Raw genomic sequence first — 23,925 nt, forward strand, 5'->3', positions numbered from 1 at the left:
CCCCAAACGCTGGGATTACATATGTGAGCCACCACACACAGCCTATTTTTAGTTTTTTTTTTTTTTTTTTTTTGAGGAACTTCCATAGTGTTCTCTGTAGTGGCTGTAGTACTTCACATTCCCACCAACAGCGTGAGGGTTCCCTTTCCTCCACATCTCCACATCCTCACAAGCATCTGTTATTTTTTGTCTTTTTGATAATAGTCATTTTAACTGGGATGAGATGATATCTCATTGTGGTTTTTATTTACATTTCCTTGATGATTAGTAATGTTGCATTTTTTTCATAATACCTTTTGGCCATTTGTATGTCTTCTTTTGAGAAATGTTTATTCAGGTATTTTGCTCATTTTAAAAATGGAGTTATTTGGCTTTATTTTGCTATTGAGTTGAGTTCCTTATGTATTTTGGATATTAATCCCTTGTCAGATGGATATTTTGCAGGCGTTTTCTCCTGTTCTGTGGGTTGTCTTTTCATACTGTTGATTATTTCTTTTGCTTTGCAGAAGCTTTTTAGCTTGATATAATCTCTTTTGTCTATTTTTGCTTTTGTTGCTTGTCTTTTTTTGTTTGTTTGTTTTTGAGATGGAGTCTCGCTCTGTTGCCCAGGCTGGAGTGCCATGGCGTGATCTCGACTCACTGCAAGCTCCACCTCCTGGGTTCACGCCATTCTGCTGCCTCAGTCTCCCGAGTAGCTGGGACTACAGGCGCATGCCACCACGCCCCACAAACTTTTTTGTATTTTTAGTAGAGATGGGGTTTCACCGTGTTAGCCAAGATGGTCTCGATCTCCTGACCTCGTGATCTGCCTGCCTCGGCCTCCCAAAGTGCTGGGATTACAAGCGTGAGCCACCGCGCCCAGCCCAGGCTAATGTCTTAGAGCATTTTCCCAATGCTTTTTTCTGGTAGTTTCATAGTCTCAGGTCTCACGCTTAAGCCTTTAATTCATTTTCAGTTGATTTTTGTATAGCGTGAGAGATGGGGGTCTAGTTTCATTCTTTTGCATATGGTTATCGAGTTTTCCCAGCACCATTTATTAAAGAAACTGCCCTTTCCCCAGTGTATGTTCTTGGTGCTTTTTTGGAAAATGAGTTGGCTATGTGTGGATTTCTGTGTTCTCTATTTTGCATTAACTGTTAATCCTGAGAACAACTTTATGAGATTGGTAATCATGATCACCTCCATTTTACAGCTGAAAAAACTGAGGCACAAAGAGGTTAAGTTACTCGCCCAAGGTTACAAGGCTAGTAAGTAGTAGAATTAAAATGGAGAACAAGGCAGTCTAGGTCTAGGAATACATGCTTTTAACTCCTTCATTACCAACCAACTCTGGAAGTCTGTAAGAAGAAAAAACCATTTTATTCTACTTATTTTTCCTAACTTTGATATTATGTATGTGTAATGTTAAGAATGGATAAATGAATTAGAAAGCTTTTACTTAAAGTGACAGAAAATTATTGCTCTTAAATACAAATGTATTAAATATTTCTTCTTCAAATTACTGGAGAATGTTTGAAGAACCACTTTGAAATAGGGAAAACTAATTATATTAATTCCCCTTGAAGTTTACTTTGGAATGATTTAACAATATTTAGTGTGAAAAGGAGATAGTTTTCAGGAATGCTTAATACATTTACCCTTTACTTTAAAGATGATTTCAAGCTTTTTAGATCAGCAAGCTATCCTGTTTGTGGACACTGCTGATCGCCTGGCCTCGTTAGCTAGAGATGCTCTGGTCCATGCACGCCTGCCTAGTTTTGCCATCCCATATGCCATTGATGTACTGACTACTGGCTCTTACCCACGGCTGCCAACCTGCATTAGGGTAAGTGCTTTGCCCCCATGTTCCTAAAAACTAAAGGTTTTGCCATTGGGTTGGATTGTATTATTAAGTAGCCCAGCAAAAAACATTGTTAAAACAAACAGTATATATAGTTTGCTTTTTTCTCTATAACTAAAGTTGTACTTTTTTGAAATAAGTTGGGGCCAGATGTGAATAGATATCAAAATGGGTGAAGGTTTTATTTTTTTTTCCCCAGGGGAGCGCAGATGTGCAGACATAACATCTATTTCAGATGTGAAAATGCTACATGCTAGTTGCTTTTTGAAAGTGTTTTAAACTTTTATTGTTTTGGTAGTTTACTGACTTGGTGCCATATTGTATTTTATACTTGTAAGAACTTGTGGAAGTTATCAAGTGATATTTAGTTGCTTTGTAAATAGAGCATAAAGGAGGTCATGTTGTATTATGATCTTAGCTAAATGACCGGAATCATTGTTGCTCTTATGCATGATAGTTATGGCCATTATTTTTGGATGTAGACTGCAGAAATGTGTGTTGAGATTCTCTTAGGTAAAATCGAAAACACTGTATAAAAACAGGAAAAGATTTTTTTTTAAATCCCTTTTCGTACATTATTTACAAATCACTTAAATTTTTTTGCAGGATAAAATTATTCCTCCAGACCCAATTACCAAAATTGAAAAACAAGCCACACTCCATCAGTTGAATCAGATTCTTAGACATCGGCTTGTAACCACAGATCTTCCTCCTCAGTTAGCAAATCTTACAGTTGGTATGTATCTGAAATTTATTTTTTTTTAAGACTTGATGGCCAGGTGCAGTGGCTCATGCCTGTAATCTTAGCACTTTGGGAGGCTGAGGCAGACAGATCACTTGAGGTCAGGAGTTTGAGACCAGCCTGGCCAACATGGTGAAACCCCATCTCTACTAAAAATACAAAAATTAGCTGGGTGTGGTGGCACGCACCTGTAATCCCAGCTATTTGGGTGACTGAGGCATGATAATTGCTTGAACCTGGGAGGCAGAGGTTGCAGTGAGCCAAGATTGCACCACTGTACTCCAGCCTGGGCGACAGAATTTGCATGTTAGAATATTTTCCTGAGTAGCTTTTTGGGTTTTATTCAAAGAAATAGCATTGTGAAGATTTGACTGACAGTTTTATGGTGTTTGATTCTATGACTTGTCAGCCATATCATTTCTCTTTAGTACCCAGAAATACAGTGCTGGTATTTGCAGCTTGGGAGTGGGGCTGGAAAGAGAGAAGGCTCCCCAGAGTTGAGCCTCAAGAAAATATTGTTCATTTATATTAGAAGAGTTGCCTTTCATTTCTTGACCTGGAAGCTGGCTACTTCTTATTCAGGAACCATTGAATTGTTGGAACCTTATGAAAGAACCTTCAATCTATTTAAAAATTTTTATAAGTAAGACTCAAAGTTCTAGGTCGGGGGAAGATTCTCATTTTCTAGCAAAGTACACTTCTTTTTCTTCATCTTTTTCTTCTAAAAGCAAATGGCCGGGTGAAGTTTCGTGTTGAAGGAGAATTTGAAGCCACCTTGACTGTGATGGGAGATGACCCTGATGTTCCATGGCGTCTTCTCAAGCTAGAAATTCTAGTTGAGGATAAGGAAACAGGAGGTAAATCATAAGTAGTGATTTAAATCATAAGTATTAATTTAAATGTTTGATATTTTTATATTATTGAAATATTCCCAGCTGGGGATTATGGCTCATGCTTGTAATCCCACTACTTTGGGAGGCCGAGGCAGGTGGATTGCTTGAGCTCAGGAGTTTGAGACCAGCCTGGACAATATAGCAAGACCCCATTTCTAAAAAAAATTTAAAAATTAACCAGGTGTGGTGTTGTGCTCCTATAGTCCCAGCTACTTGGGAGGCTGGGGTTGGGAAGTGGGAGGATCACCTGAGCCCAGGGAGGTTGAGGCTGCAATGAGCCATGATCATGCCACTGCACTCTAGCCTGGGTGACAGAGCAAGATCCTGTCTCTAAAATATATATATATATTCCTGCAAAATAATAAATGTGTGTAGCAATTTATCCTGTAATTTGAAGCAAGTTTTGTAATTGTATCTACCTATTGACCGTGGAAGTTTCAGTGTTTCTCAGAGTACAATGTCAAGTTTCTGTAGATAATTTCAGTGCTTCTTAAAAAAATTCATTGTTGTTATGTGCTTCCTTAGTTGGTATAGTGACACATTTGTACACCTATTTGATTAACTACCTTCTTTTCTTCTGCCAATGGAAGATGGGCGAGCTTTGGTTCATAGCATGCAAATCAGCTTCATCCATCAGCTGGTGCAGTCTAGGCTCTTTGCTGATGAGAAACCTCTTCAGGATATGTACAACTGCCTACGTATCCTTCTGATATTTGAGACATGTATTTGTAAGGATTTTGTGGTACCTCTCCCACATTTTTCATTTGGCCTTAGTCTTGTACTGTAGCAGTCTACATTCCTTGCCCCCATCTCCCCCACCCTTTTTAGGGTGCAAATAGAGCTGGAGAACTGGCCACTGTGAAGAATAGTGATATGTTTATAATAAACCAAATTTAAAATTTTACTGTTGACTTTACAGGTAAAAGCAAAAAGTGATTAGTTAAAAATAGTGTTGTTTGAGGTTGGGCATGGTGGCTCACGCCTGTAATCCCAGCACTTCGGGAGGCTGAGGCGGGTGTATCACTTGAGGTCAGGAGTTCAAGACCTGCCTGGCCACCATGGTGAAACCCCGTCTCTACTTAAAAAAAAAAAAAAGCCTGTTGTGGTGGTGAGCACCTGTAATCCCAGCTACTAGGGAGCCTGAGACAGGAGAGTCGCTTGAACCCAGGAAGCAGAGGTTGCAGTGAGCTGAGATCGTGCCACCGCACTCCAGCCTGGATGACAGAGCAAGACTCCGTCACACACAAGCAAAAAATAATAATAATAAAAAAGTACTGTTTGGTGAAAAAAATAGTACTCTTTGGTCAATCTGTGTTCTCTAAACTATGACAAATTAAGACACAACCCAGACTTTATGGTTTTATATTGGTTTAAAATTAAATATAAAACCTTTTTCTGAAATTATGCTATAAATTATAACACTTTTTAGGATGAGCCATTGGAGAAATAATCATTTCAGAAGTTTTCTTCGGAAATTTTTCTCCAGTTTTTCAATAAGAGAGCCTTTCTTAAATGAAGTTTGCCTGTATTTGATTGACTGTTGGTATAACATATTAATTTTACTTAACAACATCTATCAGATTCTTTCTGTTTATCACTTCAGTTAGAAGTGTTACATTCCCAAACTCTAATGTTAATCCGAGAACGGTGGGGAGACCTTGTACAGGTGGAAAGGTATCATGCTGGAAAGTGCCTCTCCCTCTCAGTTTGGAAGTAAGTAAAATCAGTTCTGGTGGGTTCGTGCTATGACTGTAAATACTCTTTTATTTCTGTTTTTCTCTCATACATCTGATTTAATATACTGTTGACCCTTGGATAACACAAGCTTGAATTGTGTGGGTCCACTTATATGCAGATCAATTTGCAAGATGCGAAACCTGCATATAGGGCCAACCTTCCCTATACGTGGGTTCTGCTGGCTGACTGCAGAACTGATTGCAAGACATGAGTTTGCATGGATTTTGGTATTGGGACAGGAATCCTGGAGCCAGTCTTCCAAGTATACCAAGGAATGACTGTATACCAATAGCTATGCACCTCTAGTAAGATGCTTTTGTTTAGTAAGGTCCCATGGTATTATGTAGACCACCTAGGACATCCATAGTTGACACCTGTCGTAGAACATGTTTTAAATACATAGACATTTACCTATTTGTACTAAGACTTACTATTCTTAAAAAGTTTGAGAGGTTAGTTTACTCTGGACTTATACCAAATTGCTAAAAGACCATTAGGTTAGATTGTTGGATATCATTTTTAAAAACATACATGCTTACCACAGTTTTCCACTTTGAATTGTGCCTGTTAAAAACTTTTCTTTGGGAGAAAATCGGTATTGGACTGTTTACAACTCTCAATTCCCTGTTTGAACTTTATTTGATTCCTGTTTTTCTCCCCACCCCCGCATCTTATTATCCCAAATGACCACCATTTTCTGTAAAGGAGTCAGAGGTGAGTAGATGCCACTTTGAAGACAGGTAGTTTTTGTTTTGGGGTTCTTTTTCGTGTGTGTATATGTTTTATTTTTAAATTATATATCTTAATGCAATAAATCAAATATTGTATTGGATTACAGAATAGCTATCTTCCCATTATTATTCCCTCCACAAACACTGAGGGCCTGCCATATTCCAGGCTCTGGCTAAACTGCACAATGGATTGTCTCTATTTTATTCTAGAAGTTAACAGACTGTGTTGAAAAAAATTCTTCATTTTTTTTCTCTAGTCAACAGGTTCTTGGGAGAAAAACTGGAACAGCATCTGTTCACAAAGTTACAATTAAAATTGATGAGAATGATGTCTCCAAGCCTTTACAGATTTTTCATGATCCTCCTTTGCCAGCTTCTGATTCCAAATTAGTAGAAAGAGCCATGAAGGTAAAAGATCTCAATATATTTTAATATTGGTTTAAATGAATGTAACTTGCCATTTATCCTTAAACTTAGCATAAATTTTAAAAAATATCTAATTCTTCCTAAAACCTTTTATGAAACTTATTTTAAGTAAATGTTACACTTCTTACATTTGTTATTTTTTTAAAAACACCTGATACTATAATATATAATTTTTAAGATATTCTTTCATATTTTATAATTTAGATCAGATACCATTTTAATTTTAAGGTCTGGCATTAGGGCACCATAACTAATTTGTAATATCTTTGCCTGCACTTACCAAAATGTTAACTATAGTTTTTAAGCTATCAATACCATGTAAGTTAATTTTTAACTCAATACCATGTTAGTTAATTTTTATCTTTAAGTTTGCTTTCTATTAGTGGTTAACACTTAATCAATGTGATTCCAAAAGAAAATATTTTGAAGCACAGTAATCTACTGTTGGGCTTTTAAAGTAAAAATGTTTAAATTGCATGTATGAATTTGTTGTTCTTATTTATGCAGATTGACCACTTATCAATAGAAAAACTTCTGATTGACAGCGTCCATGCAAGAGCTCATCAGAAGCTCCAAGAACTGAAGGCCATTCTTAGAGGCTTCAATGCCAATGAAAACTGTAGGTTCTTTTAAACTGACATTTGTTTTTCTTTGGTTTAAACTAGTATCCAGTTTTATTTGATGGGAATCTTAATATGACTTTTTCCTGATATTTTGCTTTTATTGTGGAAGCTGGTATTTCTGCATTTAACTTGTGATCTGCCAAACTTGTCCTAATTTTTCCCTTATTACTTATTTAGCTTGGCCTCATTTTTGAAATATTTGTGTATTGGATTTCCTTAAAACTTTATGAAATGGGGCTGGGCATGGCGGCTCATGCCTGTAATACCAGCACTTTGGGAGGCCGAGATGTAAGGATCATTTGAGTCCAGGAGTTCTAGACAAGCCTGGGCAAAAAATGAGACCCCGTGTCTATTTATAAAATTTTTTAAATAAAAAAGAAAAACTTTATGAAACATGAGCTAACAATTTAATATGAATGATTTTAAAACTTTTTTTCTAGTGATAAAACAACATACCAAATATTTATAATATACTTGTAAAATATGCCCCTTTGAGTGAAGCAGAATTCATCCCTTGTCTTTTTTTAAAAGTTTTAAAAATTATTGACAGAGTTCAAATAAGAAATGCAGGTACATGGACATAGTGAAAAATCTTCCAAGTTTAATTACCTAGTAAGTATATTCAGAGCTTTGAGGGACAGTCATTTAGAAAGTGAACCCTTTCATTCTAGGAATATAGGTTCATAACATCATAATAAGCATATTTACTATCCCTGCCCCAATTGTTTTTGGCCATAATTACCTTGTGCCTGCAGTGCACAGTCTTTAATTAAGTTAGATGACGTAAGTGAAGTGCTTTATAAGTAGGAAGTCTTAATAGTGCTAGTAACGAAGGTACTGCCTTTTGTCATCACAGAGCCCAGCTCAACCCATTATACTTAAAAAAGCTGCTTCTTAGATATGTACTAGTAACTCTGAATTAAAACCACTTTGACAGAAATAGATTTTTAAAAAATTGCCTGAAGGAAAGACAGAAAGTTAGAAAACGAAATCTGCATTTAGAATACATACTCATTCAAAGAAAGTGAAAAGATAGAGGTGAAAAAGGGGATCTAACATAAACCAAAGCATTAGCTTATATTTTTAAAGAGACTAAGGAGAGGGACAGCCTAACTTAACAAAAATGCAAATATGGGCCTTATAAAAGAAATAAAGAATCTGCCAGAAATTTGGTGAATGTATTGGTTAGATGTATCTTGGGGGTGCCTGTCCATTAGCCCTATCAGGGTTTAACATTAGCTTCATCAGTACTTCATTATCTTAATTTAATTAAAAGCTTCATTAGAAGGCCCTCCCCTTTAATCCCTCAAGCAAAGATGTTAAATACAGACCTAAAAATTATGATTAGAAAGTATAATTGAAACTCTCACTGGAGTTAGAAAGGCTACTAACCACTGCCCCCTTTTGGTGTTTTTTTCTTAATAGCTTTATTGAGATACAATTCACATATAATTACCTCATTCAGTGGTTTTTACGGAAAGAGTTGTGCAACTATCACTGCAATTTGATTTTAGAACTTTTTTTTTTTTTTTGGGAGATGGAGTCTTGCCCTGTCGCCCAGGCTGGAGTGCAGTGGCGCGATCTCAGCTCACTACAGGCTCCGCCTCCCGGGTTCACGCCATTCTCCTGGCTCAGCCTCCCTAGTAGCTGGGACTACAGGCACCCGCCACCGTGCCCGGCTAATTTTTTGTACTTTTAGTAGAGACGGGGTTTCACCGTGTTAGCCAGGATGGTCTCGATCGCCTGACCTCGTGATCCGCCTGCCTCGGCCTCCCAAAGTGCTGGGATTACAGGCATGAGCCACTGCGCCTGGCCGATTTTAGAACATTTTAATCATCCCAGAAAGAAACTGTGTACCCATTAGCAGTCACAACCCATTCACCCCTCTCCTTCTCTGTCTCCCTTCTGGCAATCATTAATCTACTTTCTACCTCTATAGATTTGCCTATTTGGACGTTTCATATAAATGGAATCATAATGTGTGGTCTCTTACATACTGTTTTTAACACAATTTTTTTGAGGTTCACAGTGTGTTTCAATACTTCATTCACTTTTATTGTCAAATAATCCATTGTATGGCTATACCATCTTTTGTTTATCCATTCATCATTGTTGAACATTGGGGTTGTTTTTCTTTTTTGGCTATTGTGGATAATGCTGCTATGAACATTCATGCCCAAGTTTTTGTGTGGACATAAGTTTTCATTTCTCTTGGCTGTACACCTAGGAGTGTAATGGCCGGGTCTTGTGGTAACTCTGTTTAACCTTTTGACGTGTTTAACACCACTTTAAAATCTAACCAGCAATGTGGGAAGGTTTCATTTTGTCCACATCCTCACCAATACTTGTTATTGTTTGCATTCTTTTATGTGAGGATGCAGTTATCTCAGTAACATTTGTTGAAGACTGTTTTTTCCTATTTAATTGTCTTGTCACCCTTGTTGAAATTCCCCTTTTGTTTTCTCTTTTTTAAGAAATGGGGTCTCACTGTGTTGCCCAGGCTGGTCTTTATCTGTCTGTCTATCTATCTATCTATCTATCTATCTATCTATCTATCTATCTATCTGTCTATGTATCTATTTTAAGTCCATGGCCTGCTGAACAGGCTGGTCTTATGCTCCTGGGCTCAAGCAATCCTTCCACATTGGCCTCCCAAAGTGCTGGGATTACAAGTGTGAACCACCATGTCCACCTCTTTTGTTCTTAAGGAAGAGTTTAAGTATTTTGCAATCTTAATTTTTCTAATTTTTCAAAACTTCAGTTGTTGAGATTCCAGAAAATAGGGGGTGTGTAATCTTTTGATAGGCTTTGGTTTACTTTAGTATCATCTGTAAACAAGGCTTAGTAAAAAAAACGGAGCAAACACTTGTAAGTTAAAAAATAGAAACAAAAAACTATGATTGCCAAGGGATAAATTACTTTGAAAAATAAACTCAAAGCATATGTTTACATAGGAATGGTTTTGTGTACTGTTCACCTAGGTTCTGAAGATTTCTAAAGAGAAGTCTTCAGAACTCAGGTGTAAAATTCCTTTTTGTAGAAATGTTAGAGATCTGAGTTCAGCTGTCTGCTCTTAAACAAGTCATTTACACTATTTGGGCCATTCTCCTCATCTGAAATTTGAGGATATTATAATAGTCCAGGCTCTTCCTAGATCTTAAACTCTAGTAGGAATGTGCTACACCAGTGGTTTTCAAGCCCTAGGTGTTTTGTAGAGTCCTAGGTGTTAGAGAAGGGTGCCTTAGGGACTACAATTTGGAAGGAAGGGGGATGCTTGCATGCGGGGTTGATCTCCTCAGTTCTGCTTTAATCAGGACAGTTCTAGAAATGAGGACTGCTAGAGGAAAGGGTCTGCCGACCCACCATTTTAGAGCGTGTGCTTTAACTTGTTTTTAAAATTCACATGCATGCATTTATACTCTCCATGTAGTCTTACTTGATCCTTTTTTGATGGGTGAGCATGCTTTATTAAGATCCCTACTGGAACCAGGGACTACATAGTCTATTCTTAGAATCCCTTAGTGCAGTCACCCTTAAATCAGCTGGCTTTTCTTTTAACACCTAACTGGAATAACCCAAGGAAATGAGTAGTTCAGAGAATGGAGCATTTCAAGGGAAGGCTAGGGGAAGGCATAGACTTCAGATTTTGAGCAGCTCAGGTATGTGGTTTCGTGGGGGTAGAAATGGTTTAGGGGAGAGGAGGCAGGACTTTGGAGATAAGTTCCAAAAAGGCAGTGCAAGGCACTAAAGGTAACTTGAGATATGGCCTAGTTGGCAGCATTGCCTAACTCTTGAAAGCCAGGGTGCTGCTCCGTTGTGTTGTACTCTACCCTTCAGCGCTTGTAATCAGGGCATCCTGATCAGTTTGGAAGCTATGAACCACACACAGCCATTCCTAATTGAGCTTAGTGGCTGCTCTTCACTCTTCACACTTTATATTACTGTCTGTTCATCCATTCCTCATCTTGTTCTCAATAAATGATAGAAATAAAAGGAGATACGTATGTGTTCTTGCGGGACGAAATAGCAGCAAGTCCTGTCATCTTACACTGCTTTTAATTCCCTCTTCTTTATTTTCTTTGCAAGTTTCCCCATTTTTGTATACCTAAAACCTGTTGCCTTTAAATGCTTTAGGGCATTATGTATTTTATTTTCTGTAAAGAAAACTGTGGGCATTGGTGGTTAAAAAATATGTACATCAATTTATGTCTAAGTATTTCTTGTCTTTTGAACTGTGTTCTCTGTATTCTTTGATGCCCTATTTTTCTAAGAATACTCAATTGTGGTAATTAGATTGAAATTATAATTGTTACCCCAATTCCCAGAACTAGTTTTGCTCCGTTGCCACACTTTAGAAATGGTTTTGCTTTAGAGAATCCACTCCTACCCTGTCAGGAATTGTAACAGTATGGAAATGTTTCAAAAATCAGTAACTCTGTTTCACATTTGTAATAACTTTTTATTATGTTAACATAGTAAGTTCAGCAAAACATCACTGATTTGAACTAATTTGTCACATTGGTCTGAATTATAGGGTAAAAGAAATTTTTGTTTTTGCCCTTTTCTGTTTTTTTCAGGTCAGAGTTCTGCTGGATTTGCATGTTAAACATTTTGTATACAAATATGTATTAGATGTACAGGTTGAGTATCCCTTATCTGAAATGCTTGAGACCAGAAGTATTTCAGATCTTGGATGTTTTTTTCAGGTTTGGAATATTTACATTTATACTTACAGGTTGAGCATCCCAAATCTGAAAATCCGAAATCCAAAATGCTTCATTAAGCATTTCCTTTGAGCATCATGTCAGCACTCAAAAAGTTTTGGATTTTGGAGCATTTCAAATTTTGGAGTTTAGGATGCCCACCCTGTGCTTTAAAGCAATTTATTTTTCTCTAATTAAATATATCTTCTGCAATCTTTTACTTTATTAATTTGTTTGATAATTTGTTTGTGTAGACAGTACCAATGGTAATGTCACCCATTTGAATTATTGAAAATTTATAGTAAGAGGTTTTGGTTTGTTTCTTTGATTCAAAAGGAATATAGATAGTATACATTTGTCGAACACTTTGCTTTTTAAAGCACTTTCACAGCCTTGTCATTTCTTGATCCTAACAACCTGTGGCATAGAGGGGAAGATGTTATTGTCCTTGTTTAACAAAGTAGCAGGCAGAAGCCACGCCTGGTGAAAAGCCTGCATCGCCACTCCCCTCTGCGCCTGCCACGTTACCTCTCCTTCCTGCACCTGTATCGCCATTCCCATCTGTATCTGCCTTTCTTTTTCTGTGCTGTAGCTTCAGAGGAACTTGGTAACAAGAAGAGCATATTCCTTTTACAACCCCTCAATCTGATCAGCACTTAGTGTGTTTTCAATGTTTTGCTTGTTTACTGGATTTCATTATGTCACTTGCAGAATTAAGAGAAAAGTTAATTGGGCCTGGTGGAAATACTATGAAACTCTAGATCAGGTATATTGTCAGCTTTGGGGATTTGTGTTTAGCAGTTGCCTATGTTCTTAATTCATCTGTGACTTGAAATGGAGTACACAAATGACTTGAAAAAAATTTTTCTTCCTGAGTAATCAATAATGTTTATTAGTTTTCAAGTGTTTCTTTAAACACATGGGCTCTAATTGCCAGAATACCTCTTTTTTATGAAGAATGGCATTGAAAATCATGCGGCCATAGAAGATATTTATTCTGTTTACAAACAACCAGTTTTCTTTCCATTATATATGAGAGAAAATCCTTAAAAATTAATTAACTTATTAGTAATTACCAAGTGAAAGTAAAACTAGAACTCAGCTCACTGATGAAACTGAATTTTCACTATTTCAACCCTCTTTAAGAAATTTTGGATTTTTTTTGCTGTAGTATTTGAGATGGGCATGTTTGTTTCAAGTCACCTTGAAAATTACTTTCTTTTCTTTTTGAACTACTAACTGACATAATAATACTATTGCAAATTTTGCAAAATCATGTTTTTTCTCTAACATTTAGGATCCTTCAGTAGTTGGTTTGTTTGTACTCATTGATTGAGAAATAATTTTTCTGGAAAATATTCAGATGGAAAAGTAATTTTTAATTCTTGATTGTTCAGCTTCCATAGAGACTGCACTCCCAGCTCTTGTTGTTCCCATCTTGGAGCCCTGTGGTAATTCAGAGTGTCTGCACATTTTTGTAGATTTGCATTCTGGAATGTTTCAGTTGATGCTTTATGGACTTGGTAAGTTACTAAATGATATAATCATTCAATGTAAGAAAAATTATTTTTAACAACAAAAAAAAACATTTTCTGTCATTAGGTATTAGAAAGAATGGTGTATGATGTTCCCCTTCCCGAGTCCAAGTGATCTCATCATGGAGAGGGGGGAGGGGGGAGGGATTGCATTGGGAGTTATACCTGATGTAAATGATGAGTTGATGGGTGCTGACGAGTTGATGGGTGCAGCACACCAATATGGCACAAGTATACATATGTAACAAACCTGCACGTTATGCACATGCACCCTAGAACTTAAAGTATAATAATAATTAAAAAAAAAAAAAGTGTGGCACACATACACCATGGAATACTATGCAGCCGTAAAAAAGGATGAGTTCATGTCCTTTGTAGGGACATGAATAAAGCTAGAAACCATCACTCTGAGCAAACTATCACAAGGACAGAAAACCAAACACCGTATGTTCTCCCTCACAGGTGGGAATTGAACAATGAGAACACTTGGACACAGGGTGGGGAACATCACACACTGGGGCCTGTTTTGGGGTCTGGGGAGAGGGGAGGGATGGCATTAAGAGAAATACCCAATGTAAATGATGAGTTAATGGGTGCAGCACACCCATAGTACATGTATACATATGCAGCAAACCTGCACGTTGTGCACATGTACCCTAGAACTTAAAGTATTATAAAATAAATAAAAATTGAAAAAGAAAGAAAGAAAGAAAGAAAGAATGGTGTATGTAGTGTCGAAAGTGGGTATGGAAACAATAACTCTGGCTGATGTCAGTTCCTCAGGGCTGTTTTAACTCTACTTTGGATTTTCTTGTAGCAGATGTTGAACTTCCCAGTATAAAGCATATTCATGTTTGCTTATGTAAAATATGTTGATGGCCGCTGTTTTTTTAGGTTAACTTATCTGTCCCAGTAGCTCAGTTTCTATTTTACCACTGGGTGACATGGAAATTACAACAAGGAATTCTAATGTCATTTGTGGCTGAAGAACATTTTTATTACAGTAGAAACATCTAAGATGACTTGAGGTACAGAATCCTGGAGGAAAGGATTTTTTTTTCTGGGCTAAACACAGTAGAAATTAAAGTTTGATTTCTTACTTGTTCTGCTACTGAGTTGGTGTTCTGAAATGATGAAATAAGAATTTAGTGTTTTTGTATTGCTACTGGACAGTGTTCTTGAATATATTAGGACATCTGCTATTTGAAATTAATATTCAGCTAGAAAGGTTGAAAATAAAGGACTTTCTGGTTATATTTTATAGCCATAGATTTTTTCTATGGGCTGCTCATGGAAAACTGAACTAATTACTTTGAATGACATCACATTTATGATGGCTAAATGATGCATTTATGAATTACTTTAACTGTGGGTTCCAAATAAGGCAAATGTTATTTGTTCTTAAAAACTTACATTTAACTGTTTTCCTGATTATTAACATAGTACATACTCATAAATAAAAAACTTAAACGCACAAAAATTAGAAAAGCAACAGAAAATAGTCTTTTAGGGATGTATGCTTGTCTTAGCAGCTCAGGCTGCCATAACAAAATATCATAGACTAGGTGACTTAAACAACAGAAATTTATTTTATCATAGTTCTGGAGGCCAGAAATTGAAGATCAAGGTGTCAGCATGGTTGATTTCTGATGAGAGCTCTCTTTCTAGCTTGTATGTAGACAGCTGCCTTCTTGCTGTGTCTTCACATGGCTGAGAGAGCAACTTCTCTGGCCTCCGTTCTTATAAATCTACTACTGATCCTTCATGAAGTCCCTACCTTCATGACCTCATTTAAACCTAATTGCCTCCCAAAGACCCCTTCTCCAAATACCATCACACTGAGGATTAGGGGTTCAACATATGGATCTTGGGGGGACATAGTTGACCCCATAGCAGTGCTTTTCTAATTTTTTCTATACTTTGTCCCCATTAATTAAAATCATTTTGTGTCTTGCTTTTTTTGCTCATTATTTACTAGCATTTTCTACTGTCATTAAAAATTCTAACTGACTTAATTTGCAAGCTGATCTTCAGCCAACAGCTCTTGCATATGCCAGAGATCATTTGTGTTTCATAAGTAAACATTTCAGTGGAGTTTTTGATTTTATGATTTTTAAGGTTCTAAGTCTAGTAATACTGTGAGTTTTAAATACTTATAATTTAAAAATACTGATTAAGTAGACTAAGAGTTTGGGGAATTAAAATATAGGCAAAAAATGGATTCATGTATTTGTTACTTGTTCTTTCTGCCAGTGTACATTTGCTATTAATTAGTTGTCGTATCTATAATGCTGCCTAAATGTTAAAGAGGGAAAACAAACTAGGTTGGCTTATTTCTCATGATACATTTAGTTTAATTTTTCTCTGACTCAAAAACAACATAATTTTCTGCCTTAAACAATAATTTTCATTTGTTTTACACTACTTAGATGAAGGTTTTGTTTCCCATGTAAGCAGTTAATTAATTAAGTGCTTTATTCTGTAGACCAGGCCACTCTGGATGATATGGAGAAGTCTGTGAATGATGATATGAAACGAATCATACCCTGGATTCAGCAACTTAAGTAAGCTTATTTATATAGCTCAAAACTAAAAATGGAAACTTATTTTGACAAGATGTTTTCTTCTCCATCATTACTTTTGGTCAGTCACTGTCCTTAAGGTTTATGACATGAAACTTAAGTGCCTTTTGGTACCTTAGAATCTAAATTATCTTGAAATAGTTCCAAGATGTCAGTTTCTCATATCAAATTCTCCTCTAGAGCAAATATAGGAGCAAATATAGGTGTGAACGGCATAACACTCAGCTTTCATCCCTTACCACATTTTTTTCTGTACAAGCACTTTACAAATCACTTAAACAATGAATTTTATTGTATCAAGTGTTCTCTGTAATAAAGTCCTATTTGTTCTTATCCAGGGTAATCATCATGGTTGACTACCAACTGACACTTTCAAAAGTCATTTCTGCTTCTCGAACACTGTCATTCAATTTGGCTCAAAATCCTTTAAATGCTTCACACTGTTAAAGTAAATAAATTTGAAAATGGAGCTAGATATAATTCTGTGGAGTTTCATTACCACTCTGGTACACAAAGGTACCCTTATAGCAACTCTAACAAACTCTTTCTTAAAATTAATAAAACAAAATTCCAAAGGATAAAAAAAAACTCAGAGACTAAAACCAAAACTGGCAAATGGAGAAGGCAGTACGGGGGGCAGGTGGGGCTTGTGTAAAGAAAAGACTATAAAGTGGGATCTATTGTTCTTATAATCTTTTAGCCTCTGCCCTTCCCTTTAGCCAATATTTGAAAAATTCAATATAACCAAGTAATGTTTTCATTAATAGGGTATGATTTTTTTTTTTTCTTTTTTTGAAACAGGGTTTTGCTTTGTTGCCACCCAGGCTGGAGTAGAGTACAATAGCGTTATCTCAGCTCACTGCAACCTCTGCCTTCCAGGCTTAAGCGATTCTTCTACCTCAGCCTCCTAAGTAGCTGGGACCACAGGCGCATACCACCATGCCCAGCCAATTGTTGTTTTCAGGGATTTTTTTTTTTTTTTTTTTTTTTGAGACAGTCTCACTCTGTTGCCCAGGCTGGAGTGCAGTGGCGTTATCTCAGCTTACTGCAACCTCTGCCTCCTGGGTTCAAGGGATTCTCCTGCCTCAGCCTCCCGAATGACAGGGATTACAGGTGTGTGCCACCATGCCAAACTAATTTATTGTATTTTTAGTAGAGACGGAGTTTCACCATGTTGGCCAGGCTGGTCTCAAACTCCTGACCTCAGGTGTGATGTGCCTGCCTTGGCCTCCCAAAGTGCTGGGATTACAGGCATGAGCCACTGTGCCCAGCCCAGGGAATGATTTTTAAAGCCAGTAGATAGATAATATTATGTGAGCCTTTATTTTTGAGCAGCTATTTAGTTTATCTGTATGTGAAAAAAAAAAAATCAGTCATTAATCTGGGTAGTGATTTCTAAAACTTTTAGTGTTTTAGCATCATTGTGCATTTTGGCTAAATAAGCAAGGTTTAAATATCCTAACATGCTTAATAATTCACATCTTGCATAACTTGAGGTTGTTTATCTGGCAGTTCTAGCTGACCAAAATATAAACTAAAACCAGAAAGCTAAGTCCCAGAAGCCTTTAACTCACCAAATGTGTGCCTGTACGTAAACTTACATAATTTATTTATAAGAAAAGTCCCCTGATTGTCATTTATAATAGTGTTTCTCAAATGATCTGTGGTGAATGACCAGTTTGCCACTAATCTATCATGGGACACTGATTTTTCGAAATAACTTTATTGAGGTATAATTTACATACCATAAAAATGCACCCATTTTAAGTGTACAATTCAATGATTTGTTGTAAATTTACTGACTTTTGCAACCATCACCACAATCCACTTTTAGAACATGTAGGACATTTCCATCACCCCAAAGAAATGTCCATTTATAGTTAACCATTCCCAACCTCAGAAAACTCTGAATCCACTTTCTATTTGCCTTTTCTGGTCATTTCATATAAAGTAGAATCAAAATATGCTGTCTTTTGTGACTGGCTTCTTTCACTTAGCATAATGTTTTCAAGGTTCATTCATATTGTAGCAGTACTTCATTCCTTTTTATGACTGAATAATATTTCACTGTACGGATATACCACATTTGGTTTATCCATTCATCAATTGATGAACATTTGGATTGTTTCCACTTTTTGGTTATTATGCATAGTGATGCCATGAACATTCATGTGTAAGTCTTTATGTGGACTTATGTTTTCTTTTCTCTTGGAGTGGCACCAAGGAGTGGAACTGCTAGGGCGTACAGTAATTTGTTTAGCTTTTAAAAGAAAATGCCAAACTGTTTTCCAGAATGACTGTGCCATTTTACAACCCCATCAGTAATGTTGCGAGAATTTCCATTTCTCTACATCCTTGCCAACAATTGTTACTGTCTTTGAATATAGACATCCTAATGAGTATGAAGAAGTATCTCATTGTAATTTTGATTTGTATTTCCCTAATAATGATGTTGAGCATCTGTTTGTTCATGTGATTACTTTTTTAAATAATGTGCAATAAAAATGCATTCCAGGAAAAAAGAAATGAAAGAACATGTACAAGATATAAGCCCCAGTGTTTTTTTATTAGAATCAACAGATAAAGTTACACTTCACTAAATATAATCAGAACAAACATAGGAAAAAAGAAAATTATAGAAACTGTGTACATTTTTCATTGAAAGTGTACACACACGCAATTAATATAGAAAGTCACTTAGACTCAAGTTTTTGTCCCACAGAATCATAACAAATAGTGAAGAGTGAGATAGCAGTTTCAGATCAACTTTGAAAAGACCACCTGGTATATCAGTAGTTAGAATTTTTAATGTGACACATGAGCTTGTTTCTTGTTTGTAATAACTTGTCTGTGTTAGATTGATGATCATGCTAATCATGAGAGATGTTTCTCATGTTTTCCTTTTAATAACATACATAGTAGAGATATCATTCTCACAAAGCTATGTTGATGGGAATCAAAGTAGAGATTTGAAAGAAATTTTAGCAAGTTCAGGATATTAATTTTTAATTTTTATTCAAAATGAAGCAAGTGATGGTATATTTTCAAAATTTATCTTCATTCCTTCATCAGTAACCAATTCTTGCATTTGATCGTAAAGTTGTAGTTAAATTTTTCTTTCAATGAAAAAAACAAAACGGTTTCCAGAACAGTTGACAAACTACCCTTAAAATGTCATATATTATAACGTGGTTTTACTGCACATGACTGGTATACAGTTTGTACCACATGCAACTTGCCACACAAATGTATCAGCACCCAAACTGGTCTTTGCCCTATTCATCAAGGCAAGGCTGCTGATATGAGCTGGGATGTTGTGGCATTGTTATGCTGCTGTGAAAATTCTTGTTTTCTGTAGTTTCATTATGCATCAGTGGAGTTTGTGAACCAGCCATTTTATCCCTTTTTTACATATTATATGGTGTCCTAGTTTCAAGGATAGATAATCACATACAAGGAATAAGAGGAGTACTATATTAAAAACATCAGTGAAATCTGGCAGCTTACCTTTGTGGGAACAAAGGTAGTTAATACTACTGGGACCTGCTAGATATACTACACACTTCACACATACACAATTTAAAAACTGGGGCTATATAAAGAATATTGAGATTAGTTGATGCTGTCTTTAAACTATAGGAAATCTGTCACTCCTTATAATAAACTAATATAGTATCTCATCCTTATAGTTAATTCTACCTTATAACTAAGATCATTCACATTGTGGTTTAAACTTCTTAAACTAAAACTAGAATTGACGGTCTAATGCAAAACTATGAAGAAATGATTTGTCATTATGGCCATGTGTCATATTAAGTTAAATTTGAGTTAAATTTCAATTAATTTTTTTTAATGATCTTTAATCATTCGTAAATTGATAGCACGCAGATAATCAGAAAAGTCTGAGATTTGATGTGGATTATCACTTTTAAATTCAGGTTTTGGCTTGGACAGCAGCGTTGCAAGCAGTCTATAAAACATCTGCCTACGATAAGCAGTGAAACATTGCAGCTTTCCAATTACTCAACTCATCCTATTGGAAACCTTTCTAAGAATAAACTGTTCATTAAACTTACCCGCCTTCCACAATACTACATTGTAAGTATGCAAAGGAGTGATTTGGAGTGATCAAGTTTAGTAATTCTGTTAGTATCTTAAATGACTTATTGTTTAACTTGCCAATGAATTTTATTGAATATTTGACTTTCATATAGTGATTCTCAACCCAGGGGGTTAGAATGGGGGAGAGAGGAATGTCATATCTCAGTTGGGGAACATAAGGTATAACCCCATCCCTCACTCTAGGGTCCGTCCTATCATGAGGCCTAGTCTTTGATTGCAATGAGACATCTCTGTAAGAATAAAAAATTTGAGAGCAATTCCTGGTGATATTTTGATGTCAGATAAAGTTGTTTGACTTGAATATTAACTTGTATAGTGAAACCTTTCAAATATGGACTGGCTGAATTGGCTTTATTTTTTCATCCTTCATTGATTGAAGGCATCTTTCTTTTTATTGAGTATGTGTTCCTTTTAGTGCACAGTGAGGTCTTCTCTTATTCCTTTTTCACTGTTTCTGTATGTTTTCTAATTTCTTTATTTTTGAATTAGTTAAATTTGCAATAATTTGAAATATGAGCTCATTCTGAATATATTTTCCTGCTTGTTGAAATTTCTGGCCAGGCGTGGTGGCTCACACCTGTAATCCCAGCACTTGGGAGGCCGAGGCAGGCAGATCACGAGGTCAGGAGATGGAGACCATCCTGGCTAACACAATGAAGCCCCATCTCTACTGAAAATACAAAAACAAAAAATTAGCCAGGCATGGTGGCGGGCGCCTGTAGTCCCAGCTACTTGGGAGGCTGAGGCAGGTGAATGGCGTGAACCCAGGAGGTAGAACTTGCAGTGAGCCGAGATGGCGCCACTGCATTCCAACCTGGGTGACTCCGTCTCAAAAAAAAAAAAAAAAAAAGAAAAAAGAAATTTCTGTATATATACCAAGTATACCAAGTAGATGTGTTGGCTAAGAATCTATGTTTTACAAATATTAATTCAGGCCAGGTGTGGTGGCTCACACCTGTAAAACTAACACTTTGGGAGGCTGAGGCAGGAGGATCACTTGAGCACAGACATTTGAGATCAGCTTAAGCAATATAGTGAGACCTCGTCTCTTACAAAAATAAAATAAAAATAAAAATTTTAATTCAAGATTGTTGGTTGAAAGTAATGGGAGTGAACTTTTTAAGGTTTTGACCTGTACTTTTAAAAGATATTATTTTAAAAGGACACCATGTGTAGGCTAACATATCTTAAGCTCGGGATACTTATGTAGACTAATGAGTCTGTCATTGATCTGAATTTTACTTTTTTCTGAATTTTAAAACAGCAGCTGTAGAACTAGATTTGGCCCACAACAAAAGACTATTGTTTCAGTTCTCAGTGAGCTTGCTTGGTCTACATGTGAAATGATAATACAGAATACATGCATCATAGCGAAACCCATGAACATACAAAGATCTCTTATAATCAGCCATGCACAAAATAAAATAAAAATGGTTATAATTATTTTCTGACATTTAGCATCAACAAACAACCAGGCTTTAATGTCAGTGACCAGTGATCTATTATAAAGCAATAATTTGTTTCACATGGTTTACACCAAAACTGAATGTAGATTACTCCTCGTCCTCTAGATTTATCACTTAGGGGAGATATGTTCATGGAAGTGGAAAGAACTACTACGATGGACATTAAGAAGAACAGAGGAAAGTCTTGCTGCAATTGATCTCCCTTTAAATGTGTTTCTGCCATTTTACCTTTCCTTTTTGGTTAGCTTTATTAAGATATAATTTACATAAAGTAAAAATACAGACTTTTTAGCCTGAGTTCTGATAAATGCATACAGTTGTGTAGCCTCCATCTGAGGACACAGAACAGATCCATTATACCCCAAAATTCCCTCACAATACCCCTTATGATCAGTCCCCTCCAACTAGTAATCACTGGCCTGTTTTCTGTCTCTATAGGTTTGCCTTTTCTGTCCAGTTTCTTTGACTCAGCATAATGCCTTTGACATTCATCTGTAGTGTTGTGTGTATAATAGTTTCTTCCTTTTGTTGCAGAGTAGCATTCCATGGTGTGGGAGTACCACAGTTTGTGTTTAATGAGTCACTCATTGAAGGACATTGGGGTTGTTTCCAGTTTGGGGCAATTGTGACTAAAGCTGTTAAACATTTGCATATAGATTTTTGTGTGTGCATAAGTTGTCATTTTTTATTTCATCTTGGATAAGTAACTAGGAGTGGGATTATTGGGTCATACGGTAAATGTGTGTTTAACTTTGTAGAAAACTGCAAGCTGTTTTCCAAAGTGATGTACTATTTTGCATTCCAGCCAGCAATGTATGAGAGTTCTAGTTGCTCCTCATTCTTACCAACAGTTAGTCATTAGAATTTTTAAAAAATATTAACCATTCTGATAGGTATGTAGTGGTGTCTTATCGTAGGCCTAATTTACACTGCCCTAATGGCTGAAGATGTTGAGCATATTTTCATGTGCTCATCCTATCTTCTTTGGTGAAATGGCCATTTGACTTTTAATTTTAACATTTCCTGAGGTACCTCATCAGTGTGATGCTTTCCTGAAGAGTATGTGTGGGGAGGAGGGGTAGTAAGGGAGAAAGGAAGCAGGAAGAGAGATGGGAAAGAATGTGTGTTGGTCAGGAGCCTTTCCTAATGGCATTTATTTTTGTCACTAAAGTATTTAGGGACTTTTCTTAAATTTTAGCTACACCTTGGAAACAGTAAGCAGGTATAGTAGGAAGAGCAAGCCCTCTGGAGCCAAACTTCTGGAATCAAAGCATGAGTCCGTCACTTACTACATGTATGACCTTGGGCAAGTAACTTGCTTTTTTTGTGCCTTAGTTTCCTCATCGCAAAAATAAAGATAGACTGGTTGCGGTGGCTCATGCCTGTAATCCTAGTACTCTAGGAGGCCTAGGCGAGCGGATCACCCGAGGTCAGCAGTTCGAGACCAGCTTGGGCAACATGGCAAAATCCCTCCTCTAATAAAAATACAAAAAATTAGCCTAGTGTAGTGGCACACGCCTGTAATCCCAGCTACTTGGGAGGCTGAGGCATAAGAATCGCTTGAACCTGGGAGGCGGAGGTTGCAGTGAGCTGACATTGTGCCACTGCACTCCAGCCTGGTTGACAGAGTAAGACTGTCTCAAAACAAACAAACAAAAAAAACCTACTTCACAGGGTTATTAGGAAGATTAAATATGTTAGCATCTGTAAAGTATTGGGACAATACTTGGCACGTATTATGCTTTGTATCAGTGTTAACTGTCAGTATTGTTACCCTCACAGTGACCATATTTTTCAGTTGAAAAATTAGGGTTTGTTTTTACATATTTGCAAGTGTGAGGGTTGGTTGTCATTTTTCTCTGCCTTAATAATGGAATTTTTAGGATGTTTGAGTGGTTAAGGGAGGCAGCAGAGCAATTTAAAATAGATACCATTCTAGAAAATCTAGCAGACTGTATTAGTCTGTTTTCGTGCTGCTGATAAAGAAATGCCTGAGACTGGACAATTTACAAAAGAAAGAGGTTTAATTGGACCCACAGTTCCATGTGACTGGGAAGGCCTCACAATCACAGCGGAAGGCAAGGAGGAGCAAGTCACAGCTTACGTGGATGTTGGCAGGTAAAGAGAGAGCTTGTGCAAAGAAAATCCCATTTTTAAAACCATCAAATTTCGTGAGACCCATTCACTGTCATGAGAACATCACAGGAAAGACCCGCCCCATGATTCAGTCATCTCCCACCGAGTCTTTCCCATAACACATGGGAATTATGGGAGCTACAAGATGAGATTTGGGTGGGGACACAAAGTCAAACCATATCACAGACCTATTGGATTTAGGCATAATTTTTTATTTTCAATTTAAAAGCTGAGATATGAATATCAAGAACACCTAACACATAATAGTTTAAATGCCCCATTTGTTATACTTTATGGTTGCTTTTGCTTTTATCATTCTTCTTTGGTCTCATGTACTTTTTGGAAAACAAATTATGTATTTACTAGTAATGCTCTTTTTTGATACGATT

The 23,925-nt window shown here is 36.6% G+C and overlaps 1 protein-coding gene across 4 annotated transcripts in view; it reads left to right on the forward strand.

Annotated features, from left to right (window-relative positions):
- The window catches only part of MED14 (mediator complex subunit 14), an 87,859-nt gene that overhangs the window by 20,323 nt on the left and 43,611 nt on the right, over window positions 1-23,925 (forward strand). For all 4 annotated transcript variants that reach the window (XM_037992896.2, XM_037992897.2, XM_073013793.1 and 1 more), the window contains exons 4-13: window positions 1,652-1,825; window positions 2,447-2,576; window positions 3,311-3,439; window positions 4,066-4,173; window positions 5,056-5,188; window positions 6,201-6,351; window positions 6,877-6,988; window positions 13,093-13,218; window positions 15,716-15,794; window positions 19,751-19,910. In XM_037992896.2, the coding sequence (XP_037848824.1) occupies window positions 1,652-1,825; window positions 2,447-2,576; window positions 3,311-3,439; window positions 4,066-4,173; window positions 5,056-5,188; window positions 6,201-6,351; window positions 6,877-6,988; window positions 13,093-13,218; window positions 15,716-15,794; window positions 19,751-19,910 (1,302 nt within the window). The remainder of the gene's footprint in view (window positions 1-1,651; window positions 1,826-2,446; window positions 2,577-3,310; window positions 3,440-4,065; window positions 4,174-5,055; window positions 5,189-6,200; window positions 6,352-6,876; window positions 6,989-13,092; window positions 13,219-15,715; window positions 15,795-19,750; window positions 19,911-23,925) is intronic.

This window comes from Chlorocebus sabaeus, chromosome X, assembly GCF_047675955.1.
Source record: "Chlorocebus sabaeus isolate Y175 chromosome X, mChlSab1.0.hap1, whole genome shotgun sequence".
Classification (NCBI taxonomy): Eukaryota; Metazoa; Chordata; class Mammalia; order Primates; family Cercopithecidae; genus Chlorocebus; species Chlorocebus sabaeus.